The sequence below is a fragment of the Uloborus diversus genome, chromosome 8, assembly GCF_026930045.1.
Source record: "Uloborus diversus isolate 005 chromosome 8, Udiv.v.3.1, whole genome shotgun sequence".
Classification (NCBI taxonomy): domain Eukaryota; kingdom Metazoa; phylum Arthropoda; class Arachnida; order Araneae; family Uloboridae; genus Uloborus; species Uloborus diversus.
Genome location: NC_072738.1, coordinates 140,197,843 through 140,216,266, shown reverse-complemented (window position 1 = coordinate 140,216,266; position 18,424 = coordinate 140,197,843). Strand labels below are relative to the sequence as shown.

The 18,424-nt window shown below is 36.1% G+C and overlaps 1 protein-coding gene across 1 annotated transcript; it reads left to right on the top strand.

Moving 5' to 3' along the window:
• Positions 1-223: 223 nt before the first annotated feature.
• Positions 224-15,376, top strand: LOC129228632 (protein unc-93 homolog A-like). Its single transcript, XM_054863314.1, is given in 4 exon segments — positions 224-1,425; positions 11,132-11,152; positions 11,154-11,400; positions 14,425-15,376. Coding segments are annotated over 4 exon segments (1,530 nt in total). The 5' UTR covers positions 224-396; the 3' UTR covers positions 14,658-15,376.
• Positions 15,377-18,424: the final 3,048 nt, after the last annotated feature.

Here is an 18,424-nt window from a genome sequence, read left to right as displayed (position 1 = left end):
AACTCATATAGGTATGCTATTTGATCAGCTGGAGACTTCAAGTTTTCAGCTCGAAAAATCAGCTTCAAGTTCTTCTACGTCTTTGTATTGTAGAATCAAAGACATTCTAGTGAAAATGCAGACGATGTAAAAGAGTTATTGGAAGAAATTTTTCTATTGCATTTACCAAAAACTAGGAATTGCAGAAAATGCCTGCTCAAGAAACGTCAAAGTTATGACAAAATGAGATGTATTAGAAGCTCCAAAATTGTAATTTGCTGTTTATTTTTACATATTTTGCACAAGAAAAAGATATCAGCTTGATGCGTCCATAACCTTATCTTGGGAAAAGAACTTTCATTTGATACTTGTCTGCTTTGGACATAAATCTTGCAAAAATAACTATTATACTTAACGATGTCGAAAGAATTGGAAGAAAAAGGAAATGCATGTGTGGTACAGAATGGATCAGTATCGAAAATACAGATTACGGTCACTACTTTCTGCGAAGATGAGAACGGAACGCTGGATGAGAAAGCTGCGACCACAAGTTCAGCCAAAATCGACGGCGAAGATGAAAACTCTAACATCTCGTCTTCCCCTCAAGCGCAAATTGTTCGCAATCTTCTAGTCTTGTCCTTTGGACAGTTCCTGCTGTTTATGGCATTTGACACGATGTCCAATCTGCAAAGTACCATCAACGGCGACGCCGGTGTCGGAGTTGTGTCTTTAGCCGTTATTTACGGATTCTTGACATTTTCGTCTCTGTTTCTGCCAACGCTGATTATCCGTAGTCTTGGATGCAAGAAGACCTTGGTGTTCTCCGTCATCAGCTTCTGTCCGTACATCTTGGCCAATTATTACCCAGCATGGTCAACGCTTATTCCAACTGCTGTGGTGTGTGGGCTGGTTTCTGGACCACTGTGGTCCGCAAGAAGCACTTACCTAAACGAAATCAGCCACCGCTATGCGGAAATGCGAGGGTCTTCTGCAGAGGTTATGAATGCTTGGTTTTTCAGTATAGCTACCACTATTCAACAGAACACAGAAATTTGGGGAAATCTGATTTCGTACTTTGTCCTGATGAAAGAGGATGACCATGATTCGTACATCTCCACCGCTGTTTTGGACCATTGCGGTCCCGATTTCTGTGATGACACTGGATTTAGTTCAAACCCCAACCTGTCACCCCCCGCGGACGAAAAGCGCTACATTTTAGTGACCATTTTTACCGCCCTGAGTCTCATGGCGGCGTTCTTCATGGTGTTTTTCTTGGACCCTTTAGAGTCTGAGGAGTCAAAAGAAGACGAAAGTCACCATAATTTCCGCCCGATGGACATTTTTGCAACATTTAAGCAAATGGTAAAAGTAGATCAGTTGCTTTTATTACCCTTGTCGTTTTATACTGGTCTCGTGGATGGATTTTACAATGGAGATTACTCAAAAGTAAGTATTTTGCAGCATTTTATCACTGTAGTTAACATTGGACATAAAGTTATTTACTTTAACAAATTAAGTGTAAGTGAAATCGTGTGGTTGTTTCGTGTGCTTAAGCAAAATTTACGTCGACTCTTCGTCTAATTTAGCACGGAGGACCTTGATACTCAGGAATTCAGATAGAGGGACTTCTTAAATTTAAAAGCTCCAAATCGCTCTAAATTTAAATTTAGATTCGTAAATTTTAAAAAATTACTTTTTGATATACACGATCTAATTTCCGTATTGTTCGAGATTTGCACCACAATTAGAGCACTTAAAATATTTTCTTCTAAGTAACGTGAATAGGTTCGGCGGAAATTGCCTCAATCAATCAAAGAATCAACTAATCAATATATATCGTAAAAATAAATTACATATAAAAAAATTATATGATGTGAATGTATAATTTTTAAATTCTATTAAAACGCAGTGGAACTAGGGGGGGGGGGGGGTCATGAAGTTGTTTTCATGCCTTATAAAGAAAAAATTCTATCTCCAAAAAAAAAAAGGAGTTTTTTTCTCAAAATATGTTTTGCAAGTTCAACGCAAAGCAGCACACTTCTTAGTGATTTCTGCTTAATGTCAGAAGCTCAGCACTTTTTCACCCCACAGAAGGTTTCCTTGTAACTCTCGAGACACGTTTATGCAATACTTAGTGCAATTTGGTACTTTAATTAAGTTGTTTTTATTGTTTATCTATACTAATTCTTGCAAACTTTAAACTGCGCATTTTATGCGTTTAACATTGTATATAAACATTAAATCTATTAATGTTCAATCTTAACCCTAAATTTTTCAAAGCTTTCTTGGAGAATTTGTGCAGGCAGCTCCATTAGAATTTATTCTTTTTATGCTTAATAAAAATAATCATTATATTTTCCCCTATTTGTTCACCTTAATGTCGTTTAGGGTTTCTCCAAGCCAATGAGTTCTTTTCTATTGATAGACATCTGGCGTTAAACAAACAATTCTAAAAGTATAATTAGATAAGTTTTTCCGTTTTTATTACATTTAAGGATAAAAGCTGTAACTGTACGCACATACATTTACAGAAAAATATCTGTGCCTTTTTTTTCAATTTGATTCTAGAAGAAAATAGTTAAAAATAGCGATAAAAATAGTTGCTCGACAAAAATAACTCCTGAAATAGCTCCTAGATAAAATAGTTTGTTATTATTTTACTACTCTCTATATTGAAAAGCAAAATATACGTAAAATACACCGCCAGCTCAGACATTTCCAGCCGAGGACAGCGGTTTCGTGCTTATTAGCCCTCAGCAGCCCGGCATAGGAAGTGACTGAGCTGGAGACGGAAAACCTCTTAAGGAAGCCAAGAGTGCCAAACAAACTGGTAGCTAATATATAATTAGCGCAGATCAGACGAGTGACCGAAGCAGTGGTTCGGTTCAACTCGAGGATTGAAGGCAAGGCAAGGTTTATTCAGTAAATTACCGGGCCCAATAGCCAGGGCTAAAGCAGAAATACATGAAATACACCGCCAGTTCAGTCATTTCCAGCCGAGGACAATTGGACATCAATCCATCCAAGGACGCCTGGCTATTGGGCCCCCCGGTAATTTACTGAAACCTTACCTTGCCTTCAATCCTCGAGTTGAACCGAACCATTGCTTCGGTCACTCGTCTGGTCTGCGCTAATTCTATATTAGCTACCAGTTTGTTTGGCACTCTTGGCTTCCTTAAGAGGTTTTCCATCTCCAGCTCAGGCACTTCCTATGCCGGGCTGATGAGTGCTAATAAGCACGAAACTGCAGTCCTCGGCTGGAAATGACTGAGCTGGCTATTGGGCGGTAATATACTCAAAATATACAGTTTGGACTAACTAAGTTAGCTTAAAAACCACATCTTTTGCTTTTAAATTGGTAATTATTTTACTTTTTTTTATTTTTTTTTCAATAGAGTATGGTAATGAGAGTATAAGATGGCGGTATAAAAAATGTGTGCAGTTCATGCTTTCAAAGTAACCCGCATTTTTTTCCCAGTAGTACGTGAAATGATTCGCAAAAAACTATACACAGGAAAAAAATTGCTAGGGTTTTTTTTTTGTGAGTAGATGTATTGCTATTCAGATAAAAACAAAAGTGTGAAAATAGTCATAAGTTTGATTTTATGATATTTTTGAAGTAAGAACCTTCGAACAAGCGTATTTTTTTGGCAAATTTGCCTTATGTGAGATCAGGGCCATCAAGCGCAAAGGTCAGCCCTTGTCAGTTTGGTTCCCGGGCCCGCTTTCCCCATGAAACTCGTTAAGTTTATTTTACTCTAATTCCGAACCAGGTCCCTTAAATATCGGGCCTCTAGTTTTTGACTCGTCTCACATGTCATCTCGTCTGCTCTGGATGTGAGATAAATCAATAACACAAGAAGTCGTAAATATGTTATACTTTCGAAATCCAAAATCTAGTAATTGTCGACATTTGCCGGTGAATATTAACATTCACATAGCTTAAAGACCGAAAACTTCTGGTGAAGCACGGTGAAAGTTGACATTCTCCAATTTTGTCAAAGTAAAAATATATGTCTATTGCGCAATTTTTTGCATGATTACTTCAAAAAACGCCAAAAAGTGTAAGAAAATACGAAAAAAAAAAAAAGAGAGAAGGAAAGGGAAAAAATTAAAACATTTTGTTTTTTACGATGAAATAAAAGCTCTGTACCATCACCCGGCTATACAGCATTTAAAACAATAATTATGTTCAATACCATGATATAGATCCTATTAATACAAAATGGGATCCAAGACAATTTCCTAATGACAATTTCCTAATTTCCTATTTGGGACAATTTCCTAATGACAGCTCTGCCAACATATAATAAAAATAGAAATTAAATAACAAATTAGCAAAATAATTTTTAAAATACATTTGCTTCATTCGCAACGATTCAGTATTACTTCAACATGTGATGACAACAAAAAGATTGTATTCACTTTTTTTCAGCACACTTTCAGCTGTTTTTGGGGTTTGGCAGGCCCGTCATTTTCGGATTCTTCCAAGAAGGAGAAGGGGCAAAGGGCATGTACTCAATGTAAATTTCATTGGAAAACAACAAAAACCACGCTCACTTATATGTAAAACCATTAATTTTTTAAAGCCGGGATAGAGGGAAATCGACTCCCCCCCCCCCCCCCCGACTCTCTAAATGACAGGTCTCGGCTCAGAGTGGTGACCCCACATGCCTGTATAGATATCAGACATTGATATTTATTGACTATATAATATGTTTACTCTTAAATGAAACATTGCTCCAAAACAAATGTCGTTTATTATTTTAGTTTCATTTTACCTTGTGAAAACATTTTATACACATTTTTAGCTTGCACACACGTATGTTTCAAATAGCTCAAACACTTGAATATTCTTTGCTTTATTGATTTAGACATTTTGTAAACCCTCGTTGTGGACCCAGACGCTCCCCGATGTCAGGTTACGGGAGGTCACTATGACCAACCGTTTTTCATTTTTTTTTTCATTTAGCAAATTTCGGCTGACGATCCATAAAACGACACAGACAGCAATATTGCAATTATTTTTCAATCTATTTTCAACTATGCCTAATGTTTCTTTTCATCAGATGAAAGTATGTATGCATGAACGTACTTTTTGTTTTATTTATTTATTTTATCATTCGGAAAATTCAGAGTTAATTGAGAATTTCCCTCTTCCAAAAGTTTATGTTGGGGCACATCTGTGTAGCGGAACTAATCCACAAGTTACCACAAAAGAAAATAGGGGGGAAAAAAAGAAAAGAAAAAACATGTAATATGAAATTAAACATTTCACTGGAAAGGTTATTGTTTAATTTTATTTGTATGTTTCTTTTTTAACCCTTAATTGCTGAGTGTTTCCATTTAGCATATTACCTAATTCTCTCTTCTGAACATGCCCGTGACCAGGATTTCTAAGAGAGATGGTTATTAACTTTTTTAAAAGCAGTTTTAGTTCCGAAGCGAAATAAAAATTGATTTACTTTTTCCACCAGTCGCTGTATGTTCGTTTTGTTTAGTGTGGTACAACTGAGAATCCCTACTTGTTCTTATGAGAAGAATAAAAAATTACGACTTGGTGTGTCAGGTAGCTTTACAGTTCTTTGCAATGATTAATTCTGCTGAAAAGTAGATACTTGTTATTTATTCAGTTGAACCCCAATGTTGCCAAATGGGTTTTTAATAATAAACCATACTTGAAATAAAATATATTTCCAAGCGTTTTATGAATTTAAAAATATAAATCAAAACAACATTTAAAAAAATGTTTCTGAAAAACCTTGAATTTAAAGTTTAAATGGATTGAGTCATGTTGAAGTTGTCTTGTGCCAGCTAGGCTGGCAATTCGGGGTGCGCTGCTTCACTTTCCCAACTGTACCGTAATTCGGTGTGAAGTCCGACTACACACATGCCATAAGGACCCGTTTATAGGGTAGGCAACCATTCACAGCATAACAACACATTCACACAAAAGGAAGGACAAGGACAGGAGAGAGAAAGTACATCCATGCCCTAGCCGGGATTCGAACCCGGGACCACCTCATATTGAGTCATGTATTTCTTAAATAAAATTTCACGCAAGAAGTTAGCCTTCTATAATCTGAGACATTCAAAAAGATTATAAATTCTGACATCTGCTCTCCTAATCAAATTGAAAAGAAAAAATGTAATGCTTGTGTTAGTCATCGCATATTCATTTAACAAATAATGTTTGTTTTAGGGGGCGTGCACCAATGATATCACGCTTTGAGAGGGGGTGAGCATGAAATTATGACAGTTTGAGACAACGGGGAGGGAAGGGTAACAAGAAGTGTGACATCACACAATTTAGTGTAAGAAAAAAAAGTTTTTATAACAATATATTTATGCAATACTAGAAAATCGCCCGTCAAGGTATGATGGGTGAAAATTGTTTCTACATTTGAACGAAGCAATTGCCTGTTTTGTGATAGTTTGATAGTTGAAATTTTAACCCTAACTCCAATGGATGATCCCTAAACTCCAGTAAATAGCGTTCATTGTTGACCACTTTTTCGTGTCTTCATTCTCCTAAAATGACAGTATTACCAGGAAAACGGTTAAGTTACCGGATCGAGTTCAGTCCTGTCAAAATAAAGCCTTTCCCTGCATGTTAAACATTACCAAAACATATTATCAAATTATCATACCGTGGCGCGAGTTTCATTGTTGATGACGCCAGGAGCGTTACTTGATTATTGACTATTATATATATATATATATATATATATATATATATATATATATATGAGGATGTTGTGAGTGACTATTAGAAGGGGAGGGGAGGGAGTAAGGTGAAGTGTGATGCTAAGTGACAAAAGGGAAGGGGTCAAATTAATTTTAAAAAATGTGAGACATCAATTATGGTTAGCCCTTTATGGGATGCTCTTATCTTTAGATTGCGAATCTTTCTTTACTCCGCTACTTGATTTTCAAGTAGCTAAAAATAATTTTAAAGGCCATTTTGCTAGAGATTTTGAAGTAAAAAAATTAAATTCCTTGTTACTGCTTTGTGACAAATTTTTGGACGAAATCTGATCACCTACTGTTACAATAAAATGAATGCAGGAATCCTTATCAACATCCGTGATTAAATATACATCGTTCAACAGGATTGCCGATGAGATTTTTAGCAAAACTCCAAGATAAGGATCAAAAATTCCCTTGTAAGAAAAGCCAATATCATCCTCATATATATAATAGCCAATCATCGAGTAACGCGTATGTTTTAACAGTGAAACTCGCGCCACGGCATGATGATTTGACAATATGTTTTGGAAATGTTTAACATGCAGGGAAAGGCTTTATTATACTAAAAAGACTATAATTTTGATTTAAATTTATTATGCACAAATTGGGGAGCACTTAGCTTGTAAATTAATGTTAGGAGCCGAATTTATCTCTTTATTACTATTATTATTATTTCCTTTTCAATATGTTCGTTCCTTTCTATTGGGTACACGTGCTAAGAAATTACACAGAAAAGTTACTAGCAAGTCATAAACAATATTTTATTACTTTATTACGATATTTAGCAACGAAATAAACAATTTACCTGCAGTGCTTTGCTGTTTTTAAACTCATTTAAAAAAAAATATGTTACTTTCTTTTATAAATACAGTGTAAATTACGGCTTGGAAACTTCTGGGAGAAAATCGAAACTCCAGCGAAGAAACTCAAATACTTATTGAAAAATTAGTTAATTACTATACTTTACTGTGGTATTAGTTATTTACTACAGAAAGGTTTAGCAAAAATTAAATATATGTCAAAAAGTTATTACATTGTTTTTTTTTTTTTTTTTTTTTTGTTTTTTCTTTTGAGACTCTGATAGTGCACAGTTCAAAAACCTCAACAATATTACGGTGCACAAACCAAAAATACTAAATTAGACTGCAAACTCGAGTCCTGTCTAATATTTTTAGACTGTGCACCAGGTCCTGACTAATATTTTAGAACTGCGCATTCCAGTCCTGTAATATATTTTTGCACTGTGCAATGTGCATCCGAGTTCTGCGGGCTCAGAAATATTGAACAGGACACGGGTAAACAGTCCAAGAATATTATGGCCATGCATTGTAAAAACGATTCAGAAACGTTCCTGGAAAGTAATGGGCAGCTGATGTGACCAATTTCTGCCAGTAACATACCTTGCAAAGTCCAGGCCCGTTTTCTGCTAAAATTCAGTAACCTTCCTGATATTATGGTGGAATCTTTCTGAAAAATTCAGAAATCGCCCCGTTAATAGCCAGTCGCGTCTTCGGAAAATTAGAGTAAACTTAGGAAAGTATAATGTCATTGCTTGGCATCTTCCCGGTTTATCAAGTCAGTTCCAAGAGAATTACTGCAAACATGGCCAAAACTACGCCAGAAGTGCATATAATTAAGGGTAATTTTACTCACCTGCAATTCTTCCAAAACTACATTGTCCATACTTATTTGCTCCCTTTGGGAACTTATTTAGCATGGTTGAGCCTTAATTGACCTGAAGACTACTCACTTTATAAATACGCTCAGTTAATATTTAAACTGGGAGATAAAAATATTTTTCACAACAGTGAAAACTCTGCAATCGTGCAACTTGTAGCAATTCAGGAAACTTCTTAACAAGGATACTTAGTTTTTTCAGGAAGTGGATAACAACCACTAAATTCCCGAAACGTAACACGGAAATACCCAGTAACGTTTCGGAATTTTTATACAGTGTGGTGGCCTGATCGGTAAGGACTTGTGACTGGAGGGTTCCAGGTTTGATCCAGGCTGGTCGAGGATCCCCATCTTAAATAATGGTGACTGGGGGAACGTTAAATATGCTCGTGGTGTAAAGTCCCCCAAGTGAATCGATACCTCTGGGGATTCTGGATCAGGGATTGCTCGACTCATGGTCTGGATCAAAAAATCAGAGCTGTCTTCAGGGTCCCATCCAACAGGTTAAACCACAAACTGTGGTAGGTACGGGTGACCCTGGAATGAAAAGACGGTGAAAAGTCCAAAAATATTAGACAGGAATCGGAATAAAACTTCGACTAATAAAAACGTTCCAAGTATTTAACCCCTTCAGACCTGGTGTCTGGTATACCGGACATACACTTTAAACAGCTGCTAATCATTTAATAATTGATTTAATTAGTTGAATTTTTTTATAGTTGACTTTACATTCTACTTATTATAATCTGTGAAATAATTTTTCGTTTTGGGATTGATAACACTGACATATAAGGATTGAGAGATAGAGAGTGGCTCATTTTTCCAACCATGGATTTTCATCTGAAAAGCGAGGTTTTTTTCCTGATTTTCTTGAAAATATAGAATCTTTAATTAATCGTTTCAAAGGCGTATAATATGTTTTATAATTGTTTGTAGAACATTTTATAATGAAGTTTGTTCGGCATTTTATCGTTTTTGTATATGAAATATTGATTTCAAAATTATAAGTCTAGAATATTGGACGTGCCATAACTCTTTTAATGCTTCTCCTACAAACTCAAAACTTTGTCTATAAGATACCCATTACCATAGTACACTGCAGGGGCGGCAAATAGGGGGAGCAAGAGGGGGCGTTTGCACCCCCAAATATTTTGCGCAGAATATTAAGAAATCAGGAAATTCAATTTACCTAACGCGCAAATCAGTGATCATATGCAATAGGAAGTTAAAAAAAAAAAAAAAAAAAAAATCTGCAGATGATCTTTAGTAAAAGTTGATGAAACTCGAGGCCTGTCCAGCCACGAGCAAGTGTTTTTCGCTATTTGGATAAAAACTTTGAAATTCATGAATCATTTCCAGAACTTTCATAATAAAAAAATAGATGGAGAATAAATTTGTTTCAACTAAAGAAGAAATTTCCTCATATGGTTTATATGCCTCATACTTGTAAGTGCAGTGTTAAGATGATGCTTCTGCTTCTAATGTGAGAGGGCAGTGCAGTGTGACTGGCCCGATTTTTACGAGAAGTTTCTTGGTATTTTGAGTTCATTGTTGCGCTCATATTTTAAATATACATTCAATTAGTGAGTGAACATTGATTCCTCCTGTTAAGAGGCATATTTAGCAGTTCAATACATTGTATACTTTCATGGAAACTTCTTACAAAAGACACGCTATTTTTGAAAAATATTCGTGCATCAACAGATACTTTTGCTGGATGAGGTACAAAATAGTCTTTAAAAGTTAAAGCTAGAACTCTTGATCGAGCTCCTATTAAGAGCTTAATTTGGATTTATTGGACATATTAAAAAATAAATAAATAAAAAAGTGACAAAAATCCACATGATGATGCAAAGTTAAATGATTGACTCAATATTTTGTATCAAATAATAGATTCATTCAGTTTCTAATGAAATTAACACAAGATTTAGTGATAAATCTAAGTTCAATATTAAATGTGCAGGTTATTGAACAAGATAAATAAAATATTTCAGTTACAAGTAAAAGTTGTTGAACGAAGCAAAAAGAATTGTTTTGCGAAGAGCCAGTGTACTTCAGTGATGAAAAATGAAGACTAGAGCACAAATTTTAAACTTGCATGGTTTTTTTTTAAAGAGAAAAATTTTAAAGATGCGTTTTCTAACATGACTTTGTAGCTTCAATTATTTTTTCACCGATTCCAATCAACTCAGCTAACTGTGAAAAATCATTTTCGTGTCTCAGAAGGTTAGAGATTTTTTTTTTTTTTTTTTTTTTTTTTATGCATGATGGGACAAGCGAGACTTTCATCTTCAGCTATACTGCCAAGAGCATGCCGCTGGATATTGACGGAATATAGTACCAAGATTTCCTCTTCTTCTGGATTCCAAAAATCGTGAATTAAAAATTTACTTTAGAAACTGTAGTATCAAGATCTTTTCTGTTATAGCTGACTATTAAAATAAATTAAAAGTGTGGATATTAAAATTTGAATTTCTTTAATGACCTTACTTAAAAAAAATGTACTCGCATTTTATTCCACACTGAGAAAATTCATGTTTAAAAAACTCGACCCCCCAAATGAAATGTTGAAATGCCGCCCCTGGTACACTGTGTACCAAATATCAATATTTTTGGTCCAATATTTCATAATTCCGACTGAAGGGGTTAATATTTATTCTCTGTGCAATTGTCTGGTCAACAAATTTTTTCAATAAATAATGGCTACCAATATCTTAATTTCCAGGCATACGTGGCGTGCGCTTGGGGGGGTACCACATGTTGGAGTGGTGTCCATTTGCTATGGTGTGGTGACGGCCGTGGTGGACAGTGCCAGTGCTCCCACTGTGGCGGTGCTGGGCAGAGTTGGGGTCTTTCTTGTGGCAGCCCTGGCCCATTTCTCGCTCTTCATCTCACTAACTTTGTGGAAGCCTTCCCCGGAACACACCACCACCTTCTTTCTCGTGGCTGGAGTGCATGGGATTGGAAATGGCATATGGATGTCCCAAATCGTAGGTAAGTGGTTTTTAACCATCTGGTTCACCGTCAACTTTGACCTTAAGCCTGGCAGCAAACCGCCGGTCGAAGCCTTCTTTAACCAATGAGGAGGCTGCAATCTGCTGTCATTGCGTCTGACAGGGGGTCAAATGGTACACTGCAAAAACGATTCAGAAACATTCCTGAAGAATTATAGGCAGCTGACGTGCCCAATTTCTACCAGTAACATGTCTCGCAAAAACCAGAAACGTGTTCCGCTGAAAATCAGTAACCTTCCTGAAATTATCCTGAAAAATCCAGAAATATCTGCACGTTTAAATCCAGTCGTTTCGCTGGAACTTTAGAGTAATATTATGTAGGGATGAAAAAAAAAACAGCTTGGCCATTATCATCGGTTTCAGCTCGGTTATGGACCGTCCATGCTGATAAAGCGCCCAAAGGAAGCAAATAGGTATGAACGACGTTGCTTTGCAAGAATTGCAGGCGGGTACAATGCTCGAGAATTGCTTGCAATTCTGCTTATGAAACTTTCTTAATAAATCAGGAAGGTGCAAAGCTATTATAATATACCTACCTAAGTTTTCGCCAAAGCTACCGAAACAAGACTGACTTCAAACAGGAAGATTTCTGAATTTTTCAGGAGGCTTCCGGTATAATTTCAGGAACGTTAATGAATTTTAGTGGAAAACGGTCCTGGTTTTTGCAAGATATGTTACTGGCAGAAATTGGGCACGTCAGCTGCCAATTAATTCCAGAAACGTTTCTCAATCGTTTTTACAGTGTAGCGGTACCCACACGGCTTTGCCCGTAGTAGAAAACTAAAAGATCATTTGATTAGCCTGTAAATAATGGATGGTGAATTTCTCACCAATATGCTTTATTAATTTGCTCGTCCGTGTTATGGTAATTTGCTCATCCATGTTATAGTAATTTAATCGTCCATGTTATGCTAATTAACTCGTCCATGTTATGCTAATTTACTCGTCCACGTTATGGTAATATTCACTCTGTAAAATGGGCTTAAAATTGGAATAGAAAAAACAAATCGAATTTTCGAGAAATCGCTTCGAAGTGCTCACCCCTATGCTGCGAACTAATTTTGTGTCAAACTTATTGAAAATCGGCCGAACGGTCTAGGTGCTATGTGCGTAACAGACAGCCAGAGACAGACTTTCAGGTTTATTATTAGGTAACGATTATATGAAAATACAAACAAATATTTACATTGTACGTATCGTATCTTTCTTCAAAATGTACTTTATTTGTATTCCTACCAGTAGTTTCGAACATAAATCTATAAAGTAGCTTTCCATTGAAATGTTAAAATTGAAAATTGTAAAGATTTACCGCTTGAGCACAATTCAAAATGCTTGTAAATTTTTTTAACTACTCTACTTGGACAAACTGCGACATAATTTTACTGTAACACTATACAAAATTTTGTTTCGCAAATGTACTGAATGTTTAATTTAAACGACAAATAACTGAGAAATTAAAGAAAAATAGAAACAGAAAGCTATTATGACAGCTATTTTGTTTCTAATAATCTCTACATAGTATAAAATGAAGTCTCCAAAAAGCGTCTGTGTGTTTGAACGCACAAAACTCGAGAACTACACGGTCGATTTCGCTGAAATTTTCACAGTTTGTTCCTTTAAGTCCTGAAAAGGTTTGCAGACCAGTTCGAAAATAATTCGATGAATAGTTCTTTTTTATTCCAATTTAGGCCCAATTTTCACATAAATTCTCAAATATGGGGGTGAAAAGTTACTTGCACATATTAATATTGCATATCGTTAAAAAGAGTAGAATTTTCCGCGTTCAACGCAATTTGTTCCAATGCTCTAACTAACTTAAATACGGTGGGAGTTATTTGCGTTTTTAGCTCGAATTTGTTTAGGCTTAGCTGAAATTTAGGCACTACTTTCTTCATTAAATCTATCAATAAAAAGTGAAGGAATGGTCCCACAGTTTTCATTTTGAAACAATTGAAAAGAGCTACATTTTTTACTCCAGATCCATCTCGACCTAAGGTCGAAAAACTAAGCTTCTATCTCTAAAGGAAAAAAAAAGTTACGAGTCTTTTTTTATCAAATTCAAAACATCGCAGTTCCATTCAAATTGTTGACCATTTTCTTTCGCATTTTAATTCCTTAAACTTATTTTATTTGGTGTTTCTATGGCTACGCTTTTTAAATCTATCTTTCTCGATTTAATTTCTTAAAAATATTTTATATCTTCATTGTTTGAAAGTGTAATTTTGCATGTTGCTTTTTCTTTTCTTTTATTTAAGCCTGATTGTTGAATATACGTCACTTGACAAAATTTGTATTTTAAACGTGGACCGGGCAAAGCCAGGCAACGCAGCTAGTCTTATATAAAAGCCTGTTCTATTATATTCTATTCAAGAGTCACAACTGACTACAACTGTATTTATGTCGAGGACTGCATACTAGTGCCTTGCCTCCATTATTTTATATACCGATAGATGGCAGCACCATCATCGGATCGAACAGTTAATGAGAATTTAGAACTAGTCCAAGAGCTGATAGCTACCTGGTACTAGCACCCCCAGAGGTATCGTTTCACTTGGAGGACATTGAGACCACGAGCATATTTAACGTCGCCCAGTCCCCTTTAATGACGACGGTGGGTCTTCGACCAGCGGGGATCGAACCCGAGCCCCTCCGGCCCCGAGTCCAATGCCCTACCGATCAGGCTACCACGGCCCTAAAAGCCTGTTAATTGCTAATTCTGTCACACGTACTAGCCGCCATAGAGCGGCTGGATTTAACCTATTCGTCAGCCGCCTCAACTTCGCCGTCTATGGTGGTTTGTGCAACAAAATAGTAGTAAAGAATTGATGACATCACGAGTATCAGCAAGAACAAGCTTCAGGTATTACATGGAATAAATTATAGAACTTAAAAGTGTCTGTAGAATTCTTGAACAAATCGCGTAATATTATTTGCTTTATGTTCTGAGCAAAATAAGCCCGTCTCGTTTTATGCCTTTAACTGATTTTTATTTTGTTTTTTGCAGCTTTCTATGGATACATCTTCAAGAAGAACGAAGAGGCAGCATTTTCCTGCTTTTATTTCTGGAATTCTCTCGGATTTCTAGTCGCATACAGTTACAGCAGTTACTTCTGCACTTACATCAAACTATTCATCCCTGTCGTTATGCTCGGTATCGGTCTTCTGTGCTATTTGGTGGTGGAAATTAGGATCGTGAAGAAAGCCTTGGCTGCCTACAACACCAAAAGAGTGCAGTAATTGTACCACAAGAATTGAGCGTGTCCAGTGTTGATATTTATTTGAATGTATGCTGTATGAAATATGGATGTATAGGCAAGGACGCCCCCCGAACGAAAATTTTTAGGAGGACGGAAAGCCTCAATTGCCGAAAGGAACTCCAAATTTCGCCAAATCATGACAATTTTGCCAAATGGAACTCCAAACTTCGCAGAATGATGATCCTTTTGAGGAATGGAACCCAAATTTCGCCTAATAGTGATAATTTTGCCGAATGGAACTCCAAATTTCGCAAAATGATGATAAATTTGACGAATAGAATTCAAATTTCGCCAAATCATGATAATTTTGCCAAATATAACTCCAAATTTCGCCAAACGATGTTAATTTTGACGAATGGAACCCAAATTTCGCCAAATAGTGATAATTTTGCCGAATGGAACTCCAAATTTCGCCGAATGAAGATATTTTTGCTGAATAGAACTCCAAATTTTGCCGAATCGTCGGACAAAATTGCCGGAAAGGGAAATTTTTGGAGGGTCACGGTGACTACCCATGACCTCTAACTGGAGCGCCCCGTATAACAAAAGGTTTCCTACTGAATGGTAAAAGTGAACAGCATAGTATAAATTTTGTTGTTGATTTATTTAGTCGCAAACCAGTGAAGAAGAATTTCACGACAAGCTCACCTAATCCAGGATTACCTCACAAACTTTTATTTGTCTCTTTGTTTCTTGAATTTCATTCGTTCAAGTAAACGTTATGTTCAAAGTAAAGTCTTGTGTAGTAATGCAAAATTTTGTGCATGAAATTATCTGGATTTTTATTAACTAGTTTTAGCTATCTCAACAAACCCCCGATTCCTATTGCAATAACCACGTATGGTGCTGGGGGAAGAGGGGGCGTGACCTCATACTTGTATTAACCACATATGGTGAAGGGAGCGTGACCTCATGTCAGTGTTCAAAGGAGGGCGCAGAAAAGGTAGAAGACCCCTTGTTTGAAAGACATGAAAAAATATCGAAACGATTTTTCACAGGAATTGGTCTACTGTCTTCTGTTTAAACGTGTGCGCTTTGAAGTAATGGTGTTTGTTAAACTACCATAATTTATCGTACGTTCTACGCAGAAGCTGTACATTTAATCAAACTAGCAAGAAGTTCTGTCCAGAACTAAATAAGCCTACTTTCCCGTGTACCAATCGACTTTCTAGTATCTGATCAAAATTCTCAAAATTAGTTGAAATCGCAAATTATTTATACCATATTTTTTTAAATATTTTAACCAATTTCTAGAAATAAAAAAATATGCCTCGCTCTTCTCAAGAATTAGATGCATATCAAATAAATAAACGTTTTATTCCGTTAAAAAAAAATCTTTAGCCGCTTTCAAAAAAGAAAAGAAAAAGAATTAAAATTAGTAAACTCATGAAAAAAAAAACCGTTTGTTTTTCCCCTGTTGCCAAAAAATAATTTTAAAGTGAATTAATGTCATTTCAAAAATAAATAAAAATTTGCAACTCCAACAAACTATAGGGGGCACTGCAGCCACCGTCTAATGGCGGATGCAAAAGGTAAAACAAACGCATGCCGTAGCGTAGAAAATGCTAATAAGCCTATTAATTTTTGTTTGTATGCATGAATTTTTTGCTTTATCCTTTCTAAATTATTTTTTAAAGCCTTGTAGATATTCTGGTCCACGAAGAAAGAAATGAAAATTCAAGAAGCATTATTAAAGTCAGAAATCGATGCAAATTACGTAGTTCGTTGTTCTAAGCAGTCATTTCCACAATGCTGAATTCAATATTTATCAATTCGTGATGGAACTACATTTTCATTGTGGCCATATGGCTGACAATAATAACATTTAATGCTAGATAATTTAATTATATGACATTACGAATTATTATCAAAAGAAGAAAATGATACTTCTTTGCCTTGCTTGGCTAGCGCTAATTGTTTTGCATTTGCAGCTGAGTTACTTTTTTCAAATTGCTGAATCGGTTAATTAAAAAAATTTCTGTTTTATATGTTTCTAATTTCTGAATCATGATTTAATTCTGTCATGCTATGCAAATCATCAACAAAATTCTTTTGCTTTGATGAGCGGAGCTGCTATCAGTCATTAATGGCGGTTGTTCTTTAGATGTCCACAGTTTATGAGCAGCGAAGTGTTATTTGTTTTGTATGGATCAAGGGAGAAAAGCCCATAGCAATTCACAGGGAAATGCACCTTCCCCTTAGTGATCCCAAGTCCAGACCTTCCACTTAGTGATTTTTAAGATTTCGGTCAACTGAAGAAGTTTTTGGCAGGACAGAAGCCAAGAACGCGGTGATTCCACCCACACGCAACCGGAAGAATTATACAACAAGGGGATCTCTAATTTAGTGCTGCAATAGGACAAATATCTGAACCGGTATGGTGACTATGTGGAAAAATAATGTAAGGTACGTAGTACGCTACGTATACACTGCGATGCAAAAGTTTAGACAATGACGTTCTTCAACTGTAGAAGTTAGAATTGCGATAGTAGGAATTCAAAAGTCTGCAAACATATTCAAAAACTCTTTTGAAATACTATAACCAAAATACAATTGTTTGATATGCTTTAACAATACTGCTTTGGATAAAAATAGAAATTTGCTTTTTGCAAAAGTTTAGACACTATTACGAGTTTCTGTGATTTTTTTTCGTATATGCAAATTTAAAAGAGATGACATTACAGACCTCTTGTACTTGAGGTCTGCCAACTATAACACTTGGTAGGCGAGCTGAGCAGATTAAAGCGGATGCGGTAACTAAGATTTGGCAGTTGAAAGCTGAAGGTAAGCTTGTTCCTGAAATTTCGGCTTTTATTAATAGATCAAAGAAATCTATTGATCGAATTTTATCAAGTTACTGCAATTATAAAGCAATACGCAGATCTGGGAGGCCGCGTGTGACGAATAAATGGGATGATCGTCAGATCCAAAGACTAGCAAGTACCCAACAAATGACTGTTCGTGAAGTTCAAAGCTCCTTGGGGCTTTCGGTATCAAAGGATACAATTCGTAGACGAATTTTGGAAACAGGGACAATGGTTCACTGAAAAATGAAAAAGAAACCAGCTCTAAAGCCACATCATAAATCACAACGAATGTTGTGGGCTCGAAATCATATGTCATATGGATAGAAATGGATATCAGTAATATTTAGCGACGGAAAAAAGTGGAATCTGGATGGTCCAGATGGCTGGACATCGTACTGGCATGATTTACGAAAGGAAACCCAGATGTTTTTTAGTCGCCGACAAGGTGGTGACTCTGTGATGGTTTGGGCAGCGTTTTGCTACAATGGACAAGTGTCTTTGACCTTTACCAGTGGTCGCCAAACATCACAGCATTACACTAAGACACTAGAGGATAATCTCCTACCATTTGCTGAGCTTATAGAGGGCCTTCAGTGGGAATTTCAGGGAGACAATGCTTCGATTCACACTGCAGGAAACACAAAATCTTGGTTAAATTCAAATAATGTAAAAGTTCTCAATTGGCCAGCCTGTAGCTCAGACCTCAACCCTATAGAGAATCTTTGTGGCATCATGTGTTACAAAGTTTACAACAATGTAGACAATACACTTCTGTATCGGAACTTAAGAGATCTATTGAGGAAGTATGGTACGAAATTGAGTCCTAAACCATGCAAAATTTAGTTTCTTCGATGGAAACTCGTATTTATGAACTAATAAAGAAAAATGGATGCACAAGCAGGTTTTAAAACTGTTTTATTCAATTTTTATTTCGTTTGTG